The sequence below is a fragment of the Ascaphus truei genome, chromosome 8 (genome assembly GCF_040206685.1).
Source record: "Ascaphus truei isolate aAscTru1 chromosome 8, aAscTru1.hap1, whole genome shotgun sequence".
In the NCBI taxonomy this organism is placed as follows: domain Eukaryota; kingdom Metazoa; phylum Chordata; class Amphibia; order Anura; family Ascaphidae; genus Ascaphus; species Ascaphus truei.
Window position 1 is genome coordinate 59,259,542 of NC_134490.1, and position 26,394 is coordinate 59,285,935.

Here is a 26,394-nt window from a genome sequence, read left to right on the forward strand (position 1 = left end):
TAGAGATGCCCGGGGAGCCCACAGGTTCCTAGGAACCCCAGTTGAAAAACACTGCTGCTCTAGGGCATGTAAAGGAGTATGGGTATGTTACTTTGGAGCTTCAGGTTCCTCTTTAACAGGATTTCCACTGCATTATGTAGCATCTCCATGTAAACCTGGGTTTAAGTTTACCTCTGAAAAGAAAATGTGGTGGCTATGTATGCTTACCTCTTTCTTCTGGCTTTCCCTGTCTAACAAAACAATTGCATATCATTTTAATTTATTTAACTGTAAAGTATTGCGACGCACCCTCAAGTGGAGGCGTGTTTTTACGCAAAAAAATAAATGATGATAACGACATATATATTTCACCCACCATAAATTAAAATGTGTATGGTAAATCCAACAGCCTTGAAAATTGCATAGCAAGTACAAACAACCTCACAGTGATGAGACCCATTAAGGTTGAAACATGTCTGTGAGTGGTTTCTCTGGCTTTGCATCTGATTCCTATGCTGTGCTTTAAAGCTGTGTTAACAGCAAGCATTAGCATCTAAGGGTTCCATATAAAAATGGATTTCAGGCAAAAGGTGACACGGTATGCTCATTTGCATGTCATTTCACAGAATCCCTTGCTGCAGGGGAAGCACTGTATACTAGGTCAGGGATGCGCAAACCGGGGGGCGTGACATCACATGACCCCGCAGCGTCATTTGACGTGGATGCAAGGTAGGAGGGTTGTACGAGAACCGGGGCAAGCAAGACAGGGGGCCGCAGCTGTAAAAGTTTGCGCTCCCCGATGCTAGGTGATAATGGTGAAAGGCAGGGTTGTAGACCTGTGAATGTGCTCACAAGTGATCTTTTTATTTGCTATACGGTGGAGGTTTCTTGTCGCCTTTTTCACCCACCATAACAACTGTGACAAACGGCTTACTCCGGGGCTCCGTCGTTTGTCCGGGACTGTTTAGAACACGGTCTTTTAGGGTAGGTTAAATGATGAGGCGTCACGTACTGTTCCTTTAAACAGGCTATGCCTGGTTTATTCAGTCCCAGGCACTGAGACTGCCACAGTGCATACAACAGAAAACAGATCAAAACAAAAGCTGCTCACCTGAGCGATAACTTAACTTAGATATCCCTGACTCAGGGTTGGAAGTGGCTTTTCCACTCCCAACAACAAAACAAGGTACTTTTGCAGTCTTACACAAATGAACAGAAAGATTGAACCTGTTTGGGGAAGAGGCTTCTCCCCTCTGTAGTTCAGCAGCCTTCCAGCCTCCTGGCTCTTGTGGGGAGACCAGAGCAAACAGGAAATCAGTCTTTCATACCTGATTCCTAATTAGCATGACAGGTGACAGAAATCAGGCAGCAGACAAACTCTGGTCTGGATCTCTCATCCCTCAGTTCCAGCGCTTGCCAAACTGTGGGATGGAGTGTATGTATTATAAGGCTGCACTCCCAGGCCAAACAGGATAGAAACTGTCTAGTATCCTGGGAGCCCTATATACGGAATTTATTACCATCCCCTGGTTTCTGTCACATATCCTCCCCCCCAGCTCAGACCTCGAGGGATGAGCGACCATGGATATTAGGGAGTGCATCCTTGACAACCCGTCAGCATTGCCATGTTTGTGCCCTGACCTGTGTTCCACAGAAAATTTAAAGGGTTGTAGGCTTAGGAACCACCTGGTCACTCTAGCATTCTTTTCCCTGTTTTGACACATCCAGGTAAGGGGTGCATGATCTGTGACCAACCGGAATTTTCTCCCCAACAGATAGTATTTGAGCGTCTCTACAGCCCACTTTATTGCGAGACACTCTTTCTCTACTATGGAGTAATTTTTCTCCTGGGGATTTAGTTTCCTACTTAAATAAAGGATGGGGTGCTCCTCACCTTGAGACTCCTGGGAGAGTACCGCCCCCAGCCCTACCTCAGATGCGTCGGTTTGGACTACGAACTCTTTGGAGAAGTCAGGTGTGACCAACACTGGTTGGGCACAGAGAGCTTCTTTCAGGCTTCTAAAGGCCTGTTCGGTTTCCGGGGACCACTTTACCATTAGCGGTCCTCTTGCTTTTATGAGGTCAGTTAGTGGGGTTGCCTTAGTTGCAAAATTGGGAATAAACCTTCTATAGTACCCAATTAACCCCAAAAAGGTCCTTACTTGTTTTTTTGTAACTGGCCTTGGCCAATTTTGTATCGCCTCCACTTTGAGTGTTTGGGGTTTGAGTAAACCTCTGCCAATAGAATATCCCAGATACTTGGCCTCCTCCAGACCAATAGTGCATTTAGCGGGGTTAGCAGTTAGTCCAGCAGACCGGACTGCGTCAAGCACAGCTTGGACCTTTGGAAGGTGGGATTGCCAATCTTCACTATGGATTACCACATCATCCAGGTAGGCGGCAGCATACCGAGCATGTGGTTTTAAAATTTTATCCATCATTCTTTGGAATGTGGCGGGAGCTCCATGTAAGCCAAAAGGCAACACCTTATACTGAAAGAGGCCGTCTGGGGTTGAGAAGGCTGTCTTTTCTTTTGCCCTTTCTGTGAGGGGAACCTGCCAGTACCCTTTTGTTAGGTCTAGGGTTGTGAGATATCGGGCTTTGCCCAGTCTCTCTACAAGTTCATCTACCCTGGGCATAGGATAAGTATCAAATTTTGACACCGCGTTTAGTTTCCGGTAGTCATTACAAAACCTTGTTGTACCATCTGGCTTTGGGACTAAGACTATAGGGCTGTTCCACCCACTTTGGGATTCCTCAATTACACCTAGTTTTAGCATTTTTTTAACCTCTAAACTTATAGCCTTTCTTTTGGCCTCTGGGATTCGGTACGGTTTAAGGTTAACTCGGACCCCCGGTTCAGAGACTAGGTCATGTTCAATTACGCTAGTTCTACCTGGCCGTATAGAGAAGATTTCTTTGTTTCTTCTCACTAAATTCTGAACCTCTCGTTTCTGATGAACAGACAGGGTTTCAGCTATGCTAACCTCTGGGTCAGTTTCTTGATTCTCTGACGGACCTGGGGGTACTAGGGTTAACAAGACTTCTCTATCTTTCCAGGGCTGGAGTAGGTTTATATGGTAAATTTGCTCAGGTTTCCTCCTACCTGGCTGTCTTACCTTATAATTTACTTCTCCCACTCTTTCCAAGACCTCATATGGCCCATGCCATTTAGCAAGGAATTTACTCTCCACGGTGGGAACCAGAACTAGTACCCTATCACCTGGAGAAAAAATTCTGACCCTAGCACCCTTATTATATGTATTCCTCTGTGCTTCTTGAGCTTTCTCCATGTGTTCCCTCACTATGGGTAGGACTGCAGCAATGCGGTCCTGCATCTGGGCAACATGCTCTATTACACTTCTGTAAGGGGTAACCTCGTGTTCCCAAGTCTCTTTGGCTATATCCAGTAAGCCCCTTGGGTGTCGGCCATACAATAGTTCAAACGGGGAGAAGCCTGTGGATGATTGGGGAACTTCCCTAATGGCAAATAACAGGTACGGTAACAAACAATCCCAGTTTTTCCCATCTTTATCAACCGCCCGCCGTAACATGCTCTTTAAGGTTTTATTGAACCTTTCCACTAAACCATCTGTTTGTGGATGATAGACTGAGGTTCTGAGATGCTTGATTTTTAGGAGTTTACATAGCTCTTTCGTTACTTGGGACATAAATGGTGTTCCCTGGTCAGATAGAATCTCTTTAGGAATCCCGACCCGGGAAAACAGAACTACTAACTCTTTTGCTATGTTTTTAGCTGAGGTGCTACGTAGGGGAACTGCCTCCGGATATCGGGTGGCATAATCTAATATTACCAATATATGCTGATGTCCCCTAGCAGACTTTATTAGGGGTCCTACTAGATCCATAGCAATCCGGTCAAATGGTACCTCTATTATGGGAAGGGGTACCAATGGGCTGCGGTACGCCTTGAATGGGGCGGTGATCTGACATTCTGGGCATGAGGAACAATAATTCGTAATTTCTGCCAGAACCCCAGGCCAATAGAAGCTTCGGAGAACCTTTTCTTTTGTCTTTTCCACCCCTAGGTGTCCCCCCAATGGATGACTATGTGCGAGGTGTAATACTACGTTACGGAATGTCTGTGGTACCAACAATTGTTTAGTTGTAACTGATTTCCTTTTATCAACCCGATATACTAGGTCGTTCTCTACCTCGAAGTAGGGGTAAGCAAGTGACCTATCTGGTTGGCCAGGAGTACTATTCTGGTCCCGTATATTTCCCCTTGCTACCGCTAATGTGGGGTCCTCCCACTGGGCCTTCTTAAAACTCCCAGGACTGACCTCTAGGTCAGCGAGGGTCTTATCCGGTTCTGGGGTGGTAAGTGTCTGCTCAACATCTTGATTTGGGGTATTCCCTACCAAAGTAGTGATGGGGAAGGGAATTTTACAGCACTCCTCCTTTTCCCCCTTCTTATTTGGGCCCTCGTCAACCTCCATTTCTGAAAAAGGGAAAGGATTTGTTTCTTCTAATACTTCGTTATGGTCCGCTATTGAACTCTGGCCGCTATTCTGAGCGGGGGACCACATTTTTAGAAAATGGGGAAAGTCGGTCCCTATTAACACATCATGTGCCAGTTTGGGTACAATACCCACCTTGAAATCTAAAGAACCAAACTCTGTTTCAAAAAAAACATCAACAGTGGAATATTCATGATTATCCCCATGTATACAACAAATTGCCACTCTTTGTGAACTGTTTCCCTGTTTCTTCTTAATGGGCAAGAGGTATTCGGACACTAGTGTGACCATGCTCCCAGAGTCAAGAAGTGCCCGAACCCTCTTACCATTAACCTTTACAAATGCCCACAGATGGTTATTCAAGGGGTCCTCTGGGCTAGGGCCCATACATTGGGACAACAGCGAATAAGGTTCCACGCTGTTGCATTGCATGGGCTCATCATTTAGTGGGCAGATTTTTGCTGTGTGGCCCCTCTCATGACAATTTACACATTTAGGTACATAGTCTGTGTCCCACTTAGAGCCTTTTCCCGGCTCCCCATGTTGGCTATTGCCCTTAGTGTGCGAACCACTGTTGCTTGTGCTGCGTGAAGGGGGTCGCCGCTCTTCAGCGCCCCTTAACCCCGGTACCCTTTTACCGTCTCTGGAAGAGTCCTGGAACCTCGGGTAGTGGGGTTGCGGGTGCTCTTCTGCTGCATTGTACCTTTCTACGAGGGCCACAAGCTCATCCGCATTGTGGGGGTCACTCCGACTGACCCAGCGGCGTAAGGCAGAGGGAAGTTTCCTCAAGAACTGGTCCATGACCAACCGTTCCACGATGTGGCTGGCTGAGTTGATCTCGGGTTGTAGCCACTTCCGGGCGAGGTGGATGAGGTCATACATCTGGCTTCGGGTGGCTTTATCCATCGTGAAGGACCATGCGTGAAACCTTTGGGCGCGAACAGCCGTGGTTACGCCGAGGCGGGCGAGGATCTCGAACTTCAATTTTGCATAGACGTTAGCTTCGGCTGGCTCTAGATCAAAGTAAGCCTTCTGGGGTTCGCCGCTTAGGAAGGGTGCGATTAGACCAGCCCACTCAGCTTCTGGCCATCCCTCTCTCTGTGCCGTGCGTTCAAACGTGAGAAGATAGGCTTCCACATCATCCGAGGGTCCCATCTTCTGAAGGTAGTGGCTTGCCCTGGTCATTTTCGGAACTGGGGCTGCCGCTGCCAGTGGAAGGTTACTGATAGTCCCCCTCAGGATCTCGAGTTCCTGCTGTAAGCCCTGAGCGAACCGCTGTTGCTCCTCTCTCAGCAAGCGGTTTGTCTCTTGCTGGTGTGCATTCGCGTTTTGCAGGGCTTCATTCGTCTGTTGCTGGTTTGCATTCGTCTGTTGCTGGTTGGCATTAATCTCTTGCTGGGCTATTAGCAGCTGCTGCTGGGCTGCATTCGTCTGCTGCTGGTTTGCATTAGTTTCTTGCTGGGCTATTAACAGCTGTTGCTGGGTTTCATTCGCGTCTTTCTGGGCAGCGACATTGCGTACCAGCGCACCCACCACGTCTTCCATCTTGTTTGCAGAGGATGAAAAAAACTTTTTTTTCTTTTTTTTTCTTTCAAAGTTCTTCAACCCGCAGACCCCCTAGTGCTCTGCCCGCATTCTCCACCATATGTGACAAACGGCTTACTCCGGGGCTCCGTCGTTTGTCCGGGACTGTTTAGAACACGGTCTTTTAGGGTAGGTTAAATGATGAGGCGTCACGTACTGTTCCTTTAAACAGGCTATGCCTGGTTTATTCAGTCCCAGGCACTGAGACTGCCACAGTGCATACAACAGAAAACAGATCAAAACAAAAGCTGCTCACCTGAGCGATAACTTAACTTAGATATCCCTGACTCAGGGTTGGAAGTGGCTTTTCCACTCCCAACAACAAAACAAGGTACTTTTGCAGTCTTACACAAATGAACAGAAAGATTGAACCTGTTTGGGGAAGAGGCTTCTCCCCTCTGTAGTTCAGCAGCCTTCCAGCCTCCTGGCTCTTGTGGGGAGACCAGAGCAAACAGGAAATCAGTCTTTCATACCTGATTCCTAATTAGCATGACAGGTGACAGAAATCAGGCAGCAGACAAACTCTGGTCTGGATCTCTCATCCCTCAGTTCCAGCGCTTGCCAAACTGTGGGATGGAGTGTATGTATTATAAGGCTGCACTCCCAGGCCAAACAGGATAGAAACTGTCTAGTATCCTGGGAGCCCTATATACGGAATTTATTACCATCCCCTGGTTTCTGTCACACAACTTTAAAAAAAAAAATATATATATATATATGCAAATATAGCTGTATGCTCATCTGCATGTCTTAGGCAGGTCTGCAACCCCGCCTTTCCCCATTATCACCCAGCATACAGCACTTCCACTGCAGCAAGGGATTCTTGGAAATGACATGCAAATGAGCACACAGTGTCACTTTTTGCCTCAATAACCATTTTTAACATGGTTCCCTGTAGGCTCCACTGTGTGCTCATTTGCATGTCATTTCCCAGAATCCCTTGCTGCAGTGGAAGTGCTGTATGCTGGGTGATAATGGGGAAAGGCGGGGTTGCAGACCTGCCTAAGACATGCAGATGAGCATACAGCTATATTTGCATATTTGCTTTCCTGTGGAGGGTTTTTGTCACTTTTTTTACTCACCATAACTTAACTATATATATGCCCATTAATGTGCCCATTACATCACGCGGCTGGTTCGCCCTCATTGGGTGAATCGCCGGTGGGGGCGTGGCCATGCCTCCGTCGCAAGTTTTAAACTCAATTTTATTGAGTTGAAAAAATCTTGCAGCACGGCGCGGCTGCACCTTCAGCGTGAAGGTGCGTACTGGGCCCTTCCCCATTGAGGGGCGGTGCTTACACGCAAAGCGCACGCCAAGCCGAGGGTGAGGGGAGGTGGTCCGGTGCGTCCGGCAGGTTCCCGGAGTGTGTGGGGGCACGACGGTCGATGAAGAGGTGACCGAGTCGCTGGAGGTTCCCGGCAGCACCCGTTGCAGGGCGCCGCCATATTGGTTATGAGCGCGCATGCGCAGTAAAAGTTGCGCATGCTCTGATAGGTCCCGGTGCGGCAGCCATTACACAGGTGCACGCATGCGCAGTAAGGGATAGGAGTGGCGGCCATGTTAAGCAGTTCCCCTGGGGCTGCTAGACACATGGGCTGCAGCAGCCAATTGCACGGCCGGATCCCCTGCAACTGAGTTGATACTTTTGGCGCGTTTGCAGTCACGTCAGTCGGAGCTGGGACCGGGATAGGGTAGGTTGTGTGTGCAGCGCCTCTGTGACCACTGCACTAGGCCAGAGACCCCCATAGGCCCCGACTCCCCTGTTCAGTTTGTGGCTGCTACAGGGACAGGCGACAGGCTCTTAGACAGGGACACTGCCCCATTTAGCCTTCAGAGAGTCAGGGACACAGAAGGAGGCTGCGCAGGAGTTGCGGCCTGTGGTCTGTGGCCAGACCACCTCTGTAGTACGAGACTCTGCATGGTGATATTATCCAGGGTGGAATTCACCCCACGTGGAGGCAGACGCCATGGCGGACAACATCGCTGGATCAGCGGTTCCTTATCTTCAGTCGGTGATACCAGGTGCTGGAGCACCTGGAAGGTATACCAGCATTCTACAAGTGCGCCAACTGTAACATGTGGGTATGGGCAGCGCTGTCACACACACTTTGGGTGGGCTGACTGTGGCACCAGGGTGGTTGGGTGCCCAGGGATACCTCAGTACTTTGGGGTAAATCCCACCGGACTGTGGACACTGTGTTGGGGGCACGGTGTGGGGGTATGGCCCTGTGAGGCCCGAGTGGTTCTGTTAATATCGTTATTATTATTATTACGCATTCAGTAAACTTGTTAAACTATACCAGTGTGTATTATTTATATAGTGTCCTGCACGCAGGTGGAGGTGCTGTCACCAGACGGATCAGGTACACCCCAGGCTCCCAGCAGCAGAGGTCCAGGCCTCCTGTGAGCCGCAGGTAAAGCACCACACACCCAGTAGCTGCCATATCTCCCAGGGGTGGGGGAAAGTGCGATTATATATAACAGTAAAAAGGTTGTTGCGAAGTTTTGTTTGAAGAGCACTAACCACACATTAGGAGACCCATAGGAAATTAATAATGTGATGTTTCAAAAAAAATAGTTGGATAGCTCCCGGTTCATTTTTTGAATATAAGCTCTTAAAACAAACAAAAAAAAAAACAGGCTAGGTGCTCATATGGATTTACACATTTAAACATTGAAAGCAGCCGTCTCTGCCATGTGGGATTTTTTTACATTATCTGAACCTGGGCAAACCATATCTGGGGCCTCCCAAGATAATCACCAACACAAAAAAAAATGACAGGTTGTTTCCCATGGCAAGAGTTCTGCTCTGGGGGTTCAACATTAAATATCTGGGGATTCCCACAACTGAAAACTGTGTTATTTAACTATGGTGAGCACACCACACCACACCTGTTCACAAAGCTTGAAAATGACAATTTCAAGAGCTATATACAGTATAATACGACTAATATGAACTACAGAAGTGAGATATAAAAATTAAAAAAACTAGAACGTGCCCTAAATAAGAACCCCCTCATCACATCTTAGTGCTGCAGTTTAGTATGTACAACACTGCATCCTCAGCACTGTATGAATAAAATAAGATTGGTATCCATTGTGTTTTAGATAACCAAGTATGAAGTGCTCTAAAATGTAGCAGAGCCAGCCAAATAAAGGGAACTGCCATTTGTATTACTTTGTCTGACAACAAACGGGCCTCATAAGAGTGAACTAGTGAATGCATCTATAAAATGAGAATAAAGGAAGAATAGTGCTATTTAATATGGCATTTTCTAGGATACAGCAATTTTGAATAAGTTTAACCTTTTCCACCTCAGATGTCTTGGATCTGTTTTTCTGCAATATGTTGCAAGTACTTTTAGCAGAAAAAAAAGGTTCATTTAGAAAAAGATCAATATTTTCTTTGATTGTGGACGTACATTTTACTGCATACAGTATGATGTCAGCCAACATGATAAAAAAAAGAAGACATTTGTTAAAAAGATATGAAATAATAAACTTGCTAGACACAAACACACACACATACTGTATAATGGCGAGAAAAAAATTGCGAACCCCTTAGGTTTTTCATATATTTCAAACCTAAAATGTTATGTAGCATAGCCTCCCGGCCGCTGCTTAATTTCCTGGGCCCTACCAGTGTAAGTCCTGGTAGGTGCAGGCAGTGGATGGGTTAATTCCTTCAGAAATGCCTTGTGTGCCTAGCAACAGCCAGAGAGTGTCAGCCTGAGTTGTGGATACTGATTGGGTCACATACTGGATGTGATGGTCTGTCAGTATCCAGATCTGTCTTGTTAGGGGGCAGAGTTACAATCACATCCAAGGGTATAAATATTGGCACTTTCCTAAAAGTAGGAGTGTATCTTTCCTCCCCCTGTGGAGTGAGTTCAAGCTACCCTGGGTCTCACTAAGAGGCCTCAGGAGGAGCACTATGCAGAGGAAAAGCTATGCAATACTGTAAGATCAGAACCTACAATAAACACCATTGTACCATCACCTGTGTGATTCACTGTCTATGCTGACCAAGAAAGGTGTTAGTATGACCATCCTTCCATCCAAAGGACCCATGCTGACAGGAGGTGCGGCAACCACGAATAATGTACCCTATAAACCCTGTCCTGTTGACCCCAGAACACCACGGAGCACTCAGTCCTCTTGTTACCTCACAGGTACGCACCACCACTAATATGGAGTAGCAGACCTAATCTCACTTAGGGTGGGGGTCCAAGGGCTACAGTTATTATATCTTAATCTAAGCCCTAATAATAGATAAATATAACCTGATCAAACTAATGTATCCACAAATGATTTAACATTCAATATCTATGTGTGAAAAAGTACAGTATGTGAACCTTTAGATTCAGTACCTGGCGCCCCCTTGAGCAGCAATGACTTCAACAAAGCATTTCCTGTAACTGCTGGTCAGTCTCGCACATCGGTTTAGAGGAATGTTGGCCCATTCCTCCTTATAGAACAGCTTCAACTCAGTGACATTTGAGGGCTTCCTTACGTGGACAGCTCGCTTCAAGTCCTGCCACACCATTTCGATGTGGTTTTGGTCCGGACTTTGACTAGGCCATTCTAAAATGCAGAATTTCTTCTTCTGCCGCCATTCTTTTGTAGATATGTTTAGTATCATTGTCTTGCTGCATGGCACACTTTCGTTTCAGCACATGGACAGATGACCTGACATTCTCCTCTAGAATCCTCTGATACAATGCAGAATTCATGGTTGTGTCAATGTTGGAAAGGTGGTCAGGTCCTGAGGCAGAAAAGCAGCACCAAACCATCAAACTCCCTCCAATATGCTTGGCAGTTGGGATGAGGTTTTTCTGTTCAAACGCAGTGTTTGGTTTTCACCAAACACTGCGTTTTTCATTGAGACCAAAAAGTTCTACCTTTGACTTGTCTGTCCAGAGAAATTGTTCCAGACAACTTGTGGATCATCTATGCGCTCTTTGGCGAACTTCATATGAGTAGCAAATGTTCTTTTTAGAGAGCAGTAGTTTCCTCCTGGCTATCCTTCCATGAACACCATTCTTTTCTCTCTTTTCTGATAGTTGAGTCATGAATATTCATATTAGCCAAGGGGAGAATGGCCTGCAGATCCTTTCATGATACTCTGGGGTTGTTTGCCTGGATGATTTCCCAGTTTGTTATTTGAAAGATTTTGGTAGGATGACCACTCTTGAGTAGAGTGACTGTGGTCTTGACCTTCTCCATTTGTAGAGTATCTTTCTGACAGTGGATTGGTGGAGCCCCAAATCCTTAGAAATGATTTTGGAACCTTTGTCTCTTTTGATTTCATGGTTTGTCTAATTCATACATAATTTTGTTTCAAAAGACATGGATTTGGTTAATATAAACCTTATTGGATATGTATCACGATGTGCTCACCACAAACAAGGCGTGACCGCAGGGCCGATGTGGGAATGGATATAACACCACCCACAGCCGCGTGGGCACGTCTGGAGTTTAAGTTGGTCGAGGTAGCCGGGTCGGGGTAGGAGAGGTTCAGATAGTTGATATACTTGCCGGGGTCTGGGTTGGAGAGGTAGGGATCGTTGCAGGTACTATTAGCCAAGGTCCGGGTTGGAGAGAGGAGAATGGTCGTTGTACGGATGCCGAGGTCAGGGTTGGAGAGGTGGATTGTCGTAGTTAGCCGGGGTCAGGAGTACAGAATAGCGGAGTCTGCGAGGCATGGAAGCAATGAACACAACGAAACATTGAATTATGCTCAGCCAATTTGCCAGTGGGGCAGCTGAGCATAAGTAGGAGCGAGCAACCAATGAGGAACCTGCAGCATGGAGGTGTGTCAGCAGCGAGGGACGTGGTTGCAGAATCTGGCGCAGGAATCAGGTGAGGTGAGTATTCCTGATAGGTTCCTGAGGAGGGACCTGCACATGCCGAACGCGCGCTGTGTGGGCACGCCGCACACCCCCAACATCGGCGCGAGAATGCACATCAATAGTGGAGGCATAAAGCCTGGAGTGGGGTGCGTGAGCGTGTGTCGCCCGCGGAACAGTCCCCGATGGAGTGGCGTTCATGCCAGCGGCGGGAGCAGAGGTGAGTGGGGAGGGCGGTGTGACTCCCCGATTCTTACAATATGTAAGAAAAGATTGGTTTTGATTCAAGAAGGTTATCATGGAAAAACTATGGAATTTCTGTCATTATTATTGGGGTTCAAAAAAAAATTCTCGACACTATCTATCTATCTTCACACACACAGTGGAGGCCGATCTGAGTCTAAGTCGGCTAGATCCGCGGCTCTCAGATTATCCCGGTTAAGTGCGTTTTTTTGTCATTTTCGCCTGGAGTGAACTGCGTTATTTTCGCACTCGTGATATTAGCATTTTATTCTCGCTGTCTGCAATACTCCAATGCCGTGTAAAAACTCAGGGGGGCGTTTGCGAGCTGTTGTCTTGGAAGTCTAATACCTTCGCGGTTCAACCTACGTCAGTACACAGTCTGTGTGTGCGCGCGCAGTAATTGTAAATTTGCATATTTAAAGTATACAGTACATGCATTTGCAGTGCTGTTCTGCAGTACAGTACGTCTCAGTATGTCTCATTTGAAAATTGTTGAAACGCATATGCGTGTACTGTACTGTAACAGTGTCACATTTCGGCATATACAGCGCTCTACCCTCGCTCAGGATAATTAACTGCACTGCAGGGTATTTCAACTTCTTATCTTCTCTACGATGCAGTACATCTCTCCCACACCATTCCTTTGAACGTGTGTCTGGTTTCACTCACATTTCTGCTTGACAGCAGGAATTTACTGCGCATGCGCCTGTAACTTCGCCCACCACTGCTTGCTTTTTATTGTAATTATTATTTTTATTTTCTCCACAAGCCTGCAAAAACCATCTTACTGTATTACGATATTCAATCTGTGCTGTAGCTTTTGACTGCGACCCTGTGCGTTTGACTGCACATGGTTGATTTGTGTGCTTTTTACGTACTGTATTTGGGGGTGTATTATTATGATGAACTGCCTTTTGAAATTAAAGTATGTCTTTAGCTTTGAACTTCATGCAGCTGTACCCTGTAGCCCCCTCCCCCATGAACGCTAGCTCAAGGATTTGAAATTCCACGGAGTCGTTAATTTTCTGAATCTTGCCATGGTGTTCTTAATCCGTCCATAGCCGAGCTACAAAGCCTCACTGCGCCTGCGTGTAATCCTTTTTGAGATGGGAGCTGCTTACTGCGCATGAGTCACCCAACCCCCCCCCCTCTCCACAGAGTAATTAATTTACTGAATCTTGCCATTGTGTTCTGAATCCGTCCATAGCCGAGCTACAAAGCCTCACTGCGCCTGCATGTAATTCTCTTTGAGATGGGAATTTTGAGGCTTTGTTTACGGCAATGCTTTGGAAAATCCCTTCTCGAATTTGATTTGCACAGAGCATCACCTCTCTATGCGCCTGTGTGTAATCCTCTTTCGGATGGGAGCTAGTTTATTACTGCTCATGCGCCTGTAACTTCACCCACCACTGCTTGCTTGAGTGCCCCCCCCAACAAAAAATTTTAATTATGATTTTTTAACTGTTATTTTATCCACAAGCCTGCAAAAACAATCTTGATATCACGATATTAAATCTGTGCGTTTGCCTGCACATGGTTGATTTGTGTGCTTTTTATGTACTGTATTTGGGGGGTGTAGGGATCAAATTACAGTATTATGATGAACTGCCTTTTGAAATTACTGTACTCTACAGTACAGTATGTTATTTCTTTGAACTGCTGCACAACTAATCCTTCATCCCTCCCCCACGCACACACAAACTCTTATCGACAGACATCTCCACAGAGTAATTAATTTACTGAATCTTGCCATTGTGTTCTGAATCCGTCCATAGCCGAGCTACAAAGCCTCACTGCGCCTGCATGTAATTCTCTTTGAGATGGGAATTTTGAGGCTTTGTTTACGGCAATGCTTTGGAAAATCCCTTCTCGAATTTGATTTGCACAGAGCATCACCTCTCTATGCGCCTGTGTGTAATCCTCTTTCGGATGGGAGCTAGTTTATTACTGCTCATGCGCCTGTAACTTCACCCACCACTGCTTGCTTGAGTGCCCCCCCCAACAAAAAATTTTAATTATGATTTTTTAACTGTTATTTTATCCACAAGCCTGCAAAAACAATCTTGATATCACGATATTAAATCTGTGCGTTTGCCTGCACATGGTTGATTTGTGTGCTTTTTATGTACTGTATTTGGGGGGTGTAGGGATCAAATTACAGTATTATGATGAACTGCCTTTTGAAATTACTGTACTCTACAGTACAGTATGTTATTTCTTTGAACTGCTGCACAACTAATCCTTCATCCCTCCCCCACGCACACACAAACTCTTATCGACAGACATCTCCACAGAGTAATTAATTTACTGAATCTTGCCATTGTGTTCTGAATCCGTCCATAGCCGAGCTACAAAGCCTCACTGCGCCTGCATGTAATTCTCTTTGAGATGGGAATTTTGAGGCTTTGTTTACGGCAATGCTTTGGAAAATCCCTTCTCGAATTTGATTTGCACAGAGCATCACCTCTCTATGCGCCTGTGTGTAATCCTCTTTCGGATGGGAGCTAGTTTATTACTGCTCATGCGCCTGTAACTTCACCCACCACTGCTTGCTTGAGTGCCCCCCCCAACAAAAATTTTTAATTATGATTTTTTAACTGTTATTTTATCCACAAGCCTGCAAAAACAATCTTGATATCACGATATTAAATCTGTGCGTTTGCCTGCACATGGTTGATTTGTGTGCTTTTTATGTACTGTATTTGGGGGGTGTAGGGATCAAATTACAGTATTATGATGAACTGCCTTTTGAAATTACTGTACTCTACAGTACAGTATGTTATTTCTTTGAACTGCTGCACAACTAATCCTTCATCCCTCCCCCACGCACACACAAACTCTTATCGACAGACACCTCCACAGAGTCATTAATTTTCTGAAGTTAGTTATTGTATTTTTAATCCATCCCTAGCCGAGCGTCAATCTCCTCACTGCGCCTGCGTGTACTCTAATCCTTTTAGAGATGGGAGCTTGTTGCTTACTGCGCATGAGTCACCCAACCCCCTCTCTCCACAGAGTCGTTCATTTTCTGAATATTGCCATTGTGTTCTTAATCCGTCCATAGCCGAGCTACAAAGCCTCAGTGCGCCTGCACGTAATCCTCTTTGAGATGGGAGCTAGCTGATTATTGCACATGACTCCCCCCACGCCCCCCCAACCCTTTGAGGCTTTGTTTACAGTAACGCTTTGGAAAATCCCTTCTCGATTTTGAAATGTAAATCTGATTTGAACAGTATTGTGAGAATTGAGAGTTAAAAAAAACATTAACTGATTCATGTTGTTTTGTCATTCATTCTTATTCATTGGTGTACTGTAGGGGTGGGAGGGGGGGGTTTGTGGTTGTTGTCAATGATTATGATTAGCAGGAATGTGAATAAATATTTTATTTTATCAGGAACCAAAAAATACAAATATAAAAATAATCATGAATAATACATAATGCAGTCTTTATTAAGTTTTTCTGGCAGATTGAAATTGGATAAACATTTAGAAAACATTTATAAAACATGTTATTTAATAATATATATTGTAATGTAATATAATATATAATTTTTTCCGTCTTAATCTTGTTCCTCATTCTGTGTACAGTACAGTAGTTCATTGAGAGAGGAGAGGTTTTGTGTACATCATTACTGCCATTTATATACTGTACATTTGACTGTACAAGCAGATTAGACTGGACACAACACCCCACCTCCCCCCAGGCCACCCTTTTTTCCTGAAATGACAAGAAAACAAAAAATTAGTGCAGTTATGTGCATACTGTATTATGGCATTGTATGATGTGTAGTACTACTGTACATGGCTGGTGCTGCTCTCTCTGGAAAGAAAAAAATCGAGCAGTTAGTAGGCAGTTACTGTAGTACTGTCAAACTAGTCTATACTGGAACTACTGTATACTCTGACTACTGTTAAATACTATGTACTGTAACCTGATGGCTGGTGCTGCTCTCTCTGTAAAGAAAAAACTGTAACTACTGTATACTCTGACTATTGGGAAAGAAAAAATATGTGCCATACTTACCTGTATCATATTGTATTTACAATACTACAGCACAGTACTACTTTCCTGATGCTTGCCCATTACGCGCAATCACAATGGGCAACACAGTGGCAATATGGTCTATATATTTATTGCAGGGTTCCACGGTGAGTACATCGTTCCAAAAACTCATTATGCCTTTCAACAACCTGTCCTTTTTGGAAGGTTTCGCCACTTTCCGGATACGGTCCTTCAGCTGATGCCAGACCATTTCGATCGGATTGAAGTCTGGCGATCTGTCATTGGAAAAAAAGGACAATTAGTTTAAGAGATACAGTACACAGTAAAAACAGTGGGGAAAAAAATGAGACACGGTTACCGCACTTACTCCACTGGTGTCTTCACCCAGTTGATACCGCGCTCAAGATTATGCGCTGTTGACGCGGTGTGCTTCGGATCGTTGTCCTGGTAGAAGCGGTGACCATTGGGGAACTCGCGTATGATGTATCTCAGGGACATTGTTGTCTTGGAAGAAAGCTTTATTCATGATTCCTATAGCAAGAAAAGAAAAGTGCTCAAAAAACTGCACAATAGTACAGTACAGTGCATACAGTAAGGCTACACTTTGTAAAGTACAGTGCATAAGGCTACATTACATTTCATATATTTTGCCTTCAAAGATGACAATGCATTCTGGTCCACGCCTAGAGATGGCACCCCACACATGCAGTTTCACGGGGTGTTTTGGCCGCGGCCTCAAAAATATGCGGCCTTTTTTGTGGAATGCAAAGCTTGCAAATCTCTCCAGCGACACAGTAGACTCGTCAGTGAAGATGCAATCCTGGAAAGTTCCCCACTGTCAATCCATGCCTGGGCCTGGACCACTCTTTTGATTTTGTTTGCGTCCCTTATCATGGGGTACGCTCTGTAATGACAAGGAATAAATAATTTTAGCAGTACAGTACAGTTTCCTAAACAACACTTTTACCTCCTGTACTGTCCAGTACTCACCTCACATGTCCATATTTCCATCCAATGCTGCGTCTCATCTCTTTATGCTGGTCTCGGATACAGTGAGATTCTGATTTTCCTGCAGAGTGTATTTGACCCTTAATGCACTCTTCTCATCATTCTCCTCACTTATTTTGTCCACCAGAAGAGTTGTCTCCCTACATTGTAAAGAAAAACAATCCGGTAAGTAAAAATATTAGAGACAGTAAATCAACAGGATACAATATATTATTCTATTAATATGCATCAATATAAAACTGTTGTAATATAAATATACAAAATATATATACTGTTGTAATATAAATATACAAAATATATATACTGTTGTAATATAAATATATATATATACTGTTGTAATATAAATATACAAAATATATATACTGTTGTAACATAAATCAACAGAAATAACAAAAATATATGATACAGTACTGTAGATGTACAGTACATTTTTTGATCTACATTTTTTTTTAAAGTTTTGTAAATATACTTACGCGTTAGTTACCTTTGGTGCCCTTTTGCATTCTCTGTTTTTTCCGTGTGCATGATAGTTCACGGTGGTTGCTGGCACAACGAGGCCAGAAGTAGCTAACCAGCGTTGGATAGCAGCAATTCGGTGTCCGCTCGTGTACATCTCCTTAATTCGCATGCTGAGATCCTTGGAAATCTTTTTAACAACCATTGCTGCGAGTAGAAAGAAATGCAAACACAAGAATGTATATTCGATGTTTAGTCGATGTGTATTCAATGTGCAGTGAATCCACAAAATGGATGGTGTATTTATACGGTAATGACTCACAGAGTACGCCCACTTTCAACACCTGTACCTCGCAACCATGCATAAAAGGTTACACACTTTGCATAGCCCACCACTCGATGATCTTTATCTGAACTTGCCCTTGTCCAGATACTGCTTTACTGTATGCCATCTGCTTCCATGGATCAACCCCGATTCTACGGACGCAGGAACCCACTCGCCTCTGCCGTGCCTGTCAAGCAGAAAAGGCAAAAGGCGGTTGCCGTTTCCACGCCAAGGCGAAAGCGACAGGCTAAGGCCAATAAATAAAACCTTCTGCTGACCCCAAAGGCTAAGAGTTTTCATAGACGTCAGCCTTATTATGTCAAGAAGATATACGGTGATGTACTCTTGACACAAAACGAATGGCAGCCAACCCATCGAATCCGCAGACCACTTCCTCACATACGCTTCGACGACTCTGCCGCCGCCCTCCCGGAAACCCACAGGCTATCCTCTCCAGTTCTATCCGACGACGCTGCCTCTGAAATCCACGGGTCACTTTCTCCTTTGCTCTTAGACGACTCTGCTTCTCGCCCGGAAATCCAAAGGTCACTTTCTCCATCCTTCTTCGACGACGCTGCCGCTTCTCCTCTACCGGATATCCACAGGTCACCTCCTCCACCCTTCTTTGACGACACTGCCGCTTCTCTCCATGGAACCCCCATCTCATCCCCCGTTGCACCCATTCACCCAGATGTCCACACGCCATGCACAAGAAGCAGCTCGTTAGACCGGATGCTGAATGGGATAATTGTGGATCTCCCTGGGAACTCTATTGTGCTAGCAAAGATAGATTTGCTTCTGGGGACCATGCTAAATGTGGAGCAACGGATGCTACATATGGATCAACGGATGATACATATGGATCAACGGATGGATCGACGGATGGAGAAGATAGAGGCTGACATAGTGGGTATACATCATTTGCTCTGTGTTAATGCCCCTGTTTCCCTGACGCCGGAGCAGGGGGGGTGACATGGATGTGATGAATGGGAGCATCGACTCCCTTTCATCACCAAGCGCACCCTCTCCACCAGAAGATGTAGTGTACATGTATGCCGTTGAGGAGGACATGACAACCCCGTCAAGACCACGCCAGGAGACAACACGGCGACCAAGACCGGAGGAAAGCTTCCTCCCAGACAACCTACCATCGCCCGTCACCTCAAGCACACCCGCTCGCAGAAGACCTACATTCGCTCGCATCGATTCGGTGCCCGACATCACCCTGTGCGATCTGCCACCGGCGGTCAGGGAGAAGTATAGGGTGAATGTACACTACTGTCCAGGAACACTGTACTGTATACTGTAGGCATGCTCAGTACAAGAGTATTAAAAAAAATAGAAGACACATACAGTACTGTACTGTACTGTATGTACTGGCACTGTATAGAAGACACATACTGTATGTACAGTACTGTAATACATGTAGAATAAATGCATAGTTTTTATTTTTTCGGGTTTATTACACAGTATACTGTTTATAAAAAAGTATTGTATACTGTACGGCCGGAAAACATCAGCATACTGTTTCAGGAACAGTATTCTATCCTAATCAATAACAACGGCCACTAAACTGTAGACTCCGGTGCGTGGGTTTTTAAATCCGATTCAGCAATGTGCAGGCATTGTTACACAAAGCGATATTATCCATCGAAATCCCTCCCGTCGATGTAATGACATGCATACTGTATGCGTTTCAAGAAAATTCCAATGCGCATGCGCCTAGCGTTCCACCAATTGTTCAGTATCTGCAGTACAGTACTGTAGAAGGCACTCAGCCAATGATATTGCTTACAGGAGAATCGCTTGACTTTTGAATCGCACCGATATTGATACTGTATTGTCAAAATAAAAAAAACACAGAAAATAATACGGCAACAATACTCACCATAGAATTTCCCATTCAGTTGGCGACGGCCCACTGCCAGTCCAGTGTTCTTGATCATCCACATCGATAGTTTGCAGCGGGACTAGTCCACCTGTAGTCAGCTGATGAGGCTGGAAATTGCTTAGGTACATGCAAGCTTGATCGAAACTGCACGCGAAATCTGGCTCAGGCGTTCTGGATAGACAGCAAGGGTTGTCACTGACCGTGGGACCGTTATTGGAAGCCGGTGCTGGTGCATTGTTTGGAAGCGACTGTCGTTTCTTAGTTGGCTTTAACACGTCCCTTCGCCTTTTGCCGTTTGCATGATCATAGATACAGGAAAAAGCCGGTGATACACACCAATACCCTCCAACAAATTGTGGCTCAATACGATAAAAACAGGGATTGCTACATAACCTTTTCCTTATTGCACGCTTCCACGTATGAGGAGCTGGCGAAAATTTGTAAAAGTCATAGTTTTCAATAAAATACTGATAAATTTGAACAACTGTTGCCATCTTATCATCTGTTGCATTAATCGCGGCCCATATCAAATACGCGTAACGTCTGTCGGGTTTTTGGAAAACAGGCTGCACTTGAACACTCATGGCGGGCGGCGGGTCTCTGGAGAATACTATAACCGAACCTGGTCTTTGTCTTTCTTTAATATGAAAAGCCTAAATTGATACATTTTTGCAACCTCTTCCTTCAGTCTCAAGGCCAAGTTACAATAGACCACTGTGGTATCTTTTTTAAACGAAACACCTGCAAGTCGACACATTACTGAAGCGCATGCACATTACAATTCATGAATATCTGCCATCTGGCGGACACACGAAGAAATGCAACCTATTAAATCCGAACCATTCTCAATAAACGCATCAACCGCGCGTCAACCGCGCATGACCCGTGGCTGAGAAAGCAAAATGAATGCGGCATACTCCAGGTGAAGTGCGTCGCATTCCAGGAAAAAGCCAGGGAAAAACCGGCGATGTGTTAGACTCAGATGCGCCACAGCAGTAATAGAGCACATAATGTTATTAGGGTAGAATTTTTTTTTGTATTCTCTTGTGACAATGTACCACACACACACCACACACACACACACCACACACACACCACGAGGGGGGGGGGGGAAGAGTGAGAGGGGCAAGAGTGAGAGGGGGGGAAAGTGAGGGGGGAAGAGTAGGGGGGGAGAGTAGGGGGGGAGAGTGAGGGGGGGAAGGGGGGGAAAGTGAGGGGAGGGGGGGGGGGGAAAGTGAGGGGAGGGGGGGGGGAAAGTGAGGGGAGGGGGGGGGAGAGTTGGGAGGGGCGGGAAGAGTGAGGGGAGGGAGGGGAAGAGTGAGGGGAGGGGGGGAAGAGTGAGGGGAGGGGGGGAAGAGGGAGGGGGGAAGAGGGAGGGGAGGGAAGAGTGAGGGGAGGGAAGAGTGAGAGGGGGGGAAAGAGTGAGAGGGGGGAAAGAGTGAGAGGGGGGGAAAGAGTGAGAGGGGGGGGGAAAGAGTGAGAGGGGGGGAAAGAGTGAGAGGGGTGAGAGTGAGAGGGGGGGGGGAGTGAGAGGGAGGGGGGAAGAGTGAGAGGGGGGAAGAGTGAGAGGGGGGAAGAGTGAGAGGGGGGAAAGAGTGAGAGGGGGGGAAAGAGTGAGAGGGGGGGAAAGAGTGAGAGGGGGGGAAAGAGTGAGAGGGGGGGAAAGAGTGAGAGGGGGGGAAAGAGTGAGAGGGGGGGAAAGAGTGAGAGGGGGGGAAAGAGTGAGAGGGGGGAAAGAGTGAGAGGGGGGGAAAAGTGAGGGGAGGGGGTGAAGTGAGGGGGGGAGTGGGGAGGGGGGGGAAGAGTGAGAGGAGGGAAGGGAACAGTGAGGGGAGGGGGGGAAGAGTGAGGGGAGGGGGGGAAGAGTGAGGGGAGGGGGGGGAGAGTGAAGGGAGGGGGGAGAGTGAGGGGAGGGAGGGGAAGAGTGAGGGGAGGGGGGGAAGAGTGAGGGGAGGGGGGGAAGAGGGAGGGGGAAGAGGGAGGGAAGAGTGAGGGGAGGGGGGGGAAGAGTGAGGGGAGGGGGGAAGAGTGAGGGGAGGGGGGAAGAGCGAGGGGAGGGGGGAAGAGGGAGGGGGGAAGAGGGAGGGGAGGGAAGAGTGAGAGGGGGGGAAGAGTGAGAGGGGGGAAGAGTGAGGGGGGGAAGAGTGAGGGGGGGAAGAGTGAGAGGGGGGGGAAGAGTGAGGGGGGGGAAGAGTGAGAGGGGGGGAAGAGTGAGAGGGGGGGAAGAGTGAGAGGGGGGAAGAGTGAGAGGGGGGGAAGAGTGAGAGGGGGGGAGAGTGAGAGGGGGGGAAGAGTGAGAGGGGGGGAAGAGTGAGAGGGGGGGAGAGTGAGAGGGGGGGTAGAGTGAGGGGGGGAAGAGTGAGTGGGGGGAGAGTGAGAGGGGGGGGGATGAGTGAGAGGGGGGGAAGAGTGAGGGGGGGAAGAGTGAGGGGGGGGTAGAGTGAGAGGGGGGGGAAGAGTGAGAGGGGGGGGAGAGTGAGAGGGGGGGAGGTGGAGGGGGGGTGGGAGGTGGGGGGGAAGAGTGTGAGGGGGGGGAAGAGTGAGAGGGGGGAAGAGTGAGAGGGGGAAGTGTGAGAGGGGGGGAAGTGTGTGGGGGGTTGTGTGTGTGGGTGTGTGAGTGGGGGTTGTGAGTGTGTGTGGTGTGGGGGTTTGTGTGTGGGGGGGGTAGAGTGAGGGGGGGAAAGAGTGAGAGGGGGGAAGAGTGAGGGGAGGTGGGGAGAGTGAGAGGGGGGAAAGAGTGAGAGGGGGGAAAGAGTGAGAGGGGGGGAGAGGGGGGGAAAGAGTGAGAGGGGGGAAAGAGTGAGAGGGGGGGAAAGAGTGAGAGGGGGGGAAAGAGTGAGGGGGGGAAAGAGTGAGGGGGGAAAGAGTGAGAGGGGGAGAGTGAGGGGGGGAGAGTGAGAGGGGGGAAAGAGTGAGAGGGGGGAAAGAGTGAGAGGGGGGGAAAGAGAGAGAGGGGGGAAAGAGTGAGAGGGGGGAAAGAGTGAGAGGGGGGAAAGAGTGAGAGGGGGGGGGAAAGAGTGAGAGGGGGGGAAAGAGTGAGAGGGGGGGAGAGTGAGAGGGGGGAAGAGTGAGGGGGGGGAAAGAGTGAGAGGGGGGAAGAGTGAGAGGGGGAAAGAGTGAGAGGGGGGGAAGAGTGAGAGGGGGGGAAAGAGTGAGAGGGGGGGAAAGAGTGAGAGGGGGGAAAGAGTGAGAGGGGGGGAAAGAGTGAGAGGGGGGGGGGAAGAGTGAGAGGGGGGAAGAGTGAGAGGGGGGGAAAAGTGAGGGGAGGGAAGGGAACAGTGAGGGGAGGGGGGGGAAGAGTGAGGGGAGGGGGGGGGAGAGTGAGGGGAGGGGGGAGAGTGAAGGGAGGGGGGAGAGTGAGGGGAGGGGGGGGAGAGTGAGGGGAGGGGGGAGTGTGAGGGGAGGGGGGGAGAGTGAGAGGGAGGGGGGAAGAGTGAGAGGGGGGGGAGAGTGAGAGGGGGGAAGAGTGAGGGGGGGAAGAGTGAGAGGGGAAGAGTGAGAGGGGAGGAAGAGTGAGAGGGGGGGGAAAGAGTGAGAGGGGGGAAGAGGGAGAGGGGGGGAAGAGGGAGAGGGGGGAAGAGGGAGAGGGGGGGAAGAGTGAGAGGGGGGAGGAAAGAGTGAGAGGGGGGAGGAAAGAGTGAGAGGGGGAGGAAAGAGTGAGAGGGAGGAAAGAGTGAGAGGGGGGAAAGAGTGAGAGGGGGGGAGAAGAGTGTGAGGGGGAGGGGGTGAGTGGAGGGGGGGAGAGTGTGAGGGGGGAGAGTGAGAGGGGGGAGAGTGAGAGGGGGGGAAGTGTGAGAGGGGGGGAAGAGTGAGAGGGGGGGAAGAGTGAGAGGGGGGGAAGAGTGAGAGGGGGGGAAGAGTGAGAGGGGGGGGAAGAGTGAGAGGGGGGGGAAGAGTGAGAGGGGGGGAAGAGTGAGAGGGGGGAAGGGTTAGAGGGGGGGGAAAGAGTGAGAGGGGGGGGAAAAGTGAGGGGAGGGGGGGGAAGTGAGGGGGGGAGTGGGGAGGGGGGGGAAGAGTGAGGGGAGGGAACAGTGAGGGGAGGGGTGGAAGAGTGAGGGGAGGGGGGAGAGTGAGGGGAGGGGGGGGAGAGTGAGGGGAGGGGGGGGGAGAGTGAGAGGGGGGGAAGAGTGAGAGGGGGGAAGGGTTAGAGGGGGGGGAAAGAGTGAGAGGGGGGGAAAGTGAGGGGAGGGGGGGGAAGTGAGGGGGGGAGTAGGGAGGGGGGGGAAGAGTGAGGGGAGGGAAGGGAACAGTGAGGGGAGGGGGGGGAAGAGTGAGGGGAGGGGGGGAGAGTGAGGGGAGGGGGGGGAGAGTGAGGGGAGGGGGGGGAGAGTGAGGGGGGGGGAGAGTGAGGGGAGGGGGGGGGGAGAGTGAGAGGGAGGGGGGGGAAGAGTGAGAGGGGGGAAGAGTGAGAGGGGGGAAGAGTGAGAGGGGGGAAGAGTGAGAGGGGGGGAAAGAGTGAGAGGGGGGGAAAGAGTGAGAGGGGGGGAAGAGTGAGAGGGGGGGAAAGAGTGAGGGGGGAAGAAGAGGGAGAGGGGGGGAAGAGGGAGAGGGGGGGAAGAGGGAGAGGGGGGGAAGAGGGAGAGGGGGGGAAGAGGGAGAGGGGTGGAAGAGTGAGAGGGGGGAGGAAAGAGTGAGTGGGGGGAGGAAAGAGTGAGAGGGAGGAGGAAAGAGTGAGAGGGGGGAGGAAAGAGTGAGAGGGGGGAGGAAAGAGTGAGAGGGGGGGAAAGAGTGAGAGGGGAGGGAAAGAGTGAGAGGGGTGGAAGAGTGAGAGCGGGGGAAAGAGTGAGAGCGGTGGAAGAGTGAGAGGGGGGGGAAGAGTGAGAGGGGGGAAGAGTGAGGGGGGGGAAGAGTGAGGGGGGGAAGAGTGAGGGGGGGGAGAAGAGTGAGAGGGGGGAGAGTGAGAGGGGGGAGAGTGAGAGGGGGGGAGAGTGAGAGGGGGGGAAGAGTGAGAGGGGGGGGAAGAGTGAGAGGGGGGGAAGAGTGAGAGGGGGGGAAGAGTGAGAGGGGGGGGAAGAGTGAGAGGGGGAAGGGTTGAGGGGGGAAGGGTTAGAGGGGGGAAGGGTGAGAGGAGGGGGGGAAGGGTGAGAGGAGGGGGGGAAGGGTGAGAGGAGGGGGGGAAGGGTGAGAGGAGGGGGGGAAGGGTGAGAGGGGGGGGGAAGGGTGAGAGGGGGGGGGAAGGGTGAGAGGGGGGAAGGGTGAGAGGGGGGGAAGGGTGAGAGGGGGGGAAGGGTGAGAGGGGGGGAAGGGTGAGGGGGGGGGGAAGGGTGAGGGGGGGGGGGAAGGGTGAGGGGGGGGAGGGTGAGGGGGGGGGAAGGGTGAGGGGGGGGGAAGGGTGAGGGGGGGGGAAGGGTGAGGGGGGGGAGGGTGAGGGGGGGGAAGGGTGAGGGGGGGGGGAAGGGTGAGGGGGGGGGGAAGGGTGAGGGGGGGGGAAGGGTGAGGGGGGGGGGGAAGGGTGAGGAGGCAAGTGTATGCAAGGCCAATCAGCTACGTTTATGTATATAGTGCACAAATGTTACCTCCCAATCCTCCTCTAACTGGCTATGGGAGGGCACTGTCAGCTAAACTGCAGAAAAGTTAAAAGTCAAGACGCTAAACTATAAAAAAGTGATCAGATCCACATTAATCAGGGGCACATCACATGTCCACTCCTCAAACATAATAGCAATAATGTCCTATTGCAGGGGTGGCCAACTCCAATCCTTAAGGGCAACCAACAGGTTGGGTTTTCAGGATATCCCTGCTTCAGCACAGGTGCTCAATCAGCCACTGAGCCACCTGTGCTGAAGCAGGGATATCCTGAAAACCTGACCTGATGGTGGCCCCTGAGGACTGGTGTTGGCCACCCCTGTCCTATTGCAATGGCACCAAGGACTTGACATAATGCCTTATGCAATGATAAAAGGAAATACAGCTGATCTGACAAGATCTCACACATACCCTGAGAAGAGTCGTTTGCAAGAGGATGGTTTTGCAGCCCTGGCTGAGTATTAAATCACCTTGCCAAATAAACGTTAATAACAACCATCAATAGGCTTTGGAAGCCGTGCTTTTCTTAAAGACTACAAGTCCCAAGATGCACTTGGGGAGGAAGTAAGCGAGCTGTGCACATACAGACACAAAGTTACCTGTTCACGTGGTCAGCGTAACTGCTTGTTATCTAGGCCCAGGCTAACGTATCCCCCTCAGTACACTCTCTTTTCCTGGTCATGTGCTGCTGCTAATCTCTTATTTGAGGGCCAGGCAGGGAGCCCTTAAAGGCACAGCATGGATTAACTCACTTAGTTTGACATCATATCCTGACTGCTGCGAGACCTTTGCCTAGACATGTCAGTTTACACATATTGCCAAAGGAAGGAAGGGGGGTAAAGCATATGCAAATACAGCAGCAAATAGGTGTCTGTTATTCATTTTCACAAATCTGCACTGACAATGGAAGTTCATAACAGAAACAGATGGACACAAATATACAGATTAAAAAGTGTTTGTATACATATCTGTATATAGTGCAGTATAAATTAGTTCTTCAGTATTAGGTGATACCTTTTTTATTTGTACTAACAATTGATGTCATAGG

The 26,394-nt window shown here is 48.6% G+C and overlaps 1 protein-coding gene across 9 annotated transcripts in view; it reads right to left on the reverse strand.

Annotated features, from left to right (window-relative positions):
• Positions 1–26,123, reverse strand: part of MGMT (O-6-methylguanine-DNA methyltransferase) — a 416,384-nt gene extending 390,261 nt beyond the window's left edge. For 3 of the 9 annotated variants that reach the window (XM_075612236.1, XM_075612237.1, XM_075612233.1), the window contains exon 1: positions 25,758–25,905. Coding sequence is in view for 2 of the 9 variants with exons in the window: in XM_075612235.1 (XP_075468350.1) it covers positions 19,818–19,832 (15 nt within the window). In the remaining 7 variants the exon portion in view is untranslated. Of the gene's footprint in view, positions 1–19,817; positions 19,848–25,757; positions 25,906–25,945 lie in introns of those variants that run through there. The other 6 variants (XM_075612239.1, XM_075612238.1, XM_075612235.1 and 3 more) reach the window with 4 other exon arrangements.
• Between the last annotated feature and the right edge of the window lie 271 nt (positions 26,124–26,394).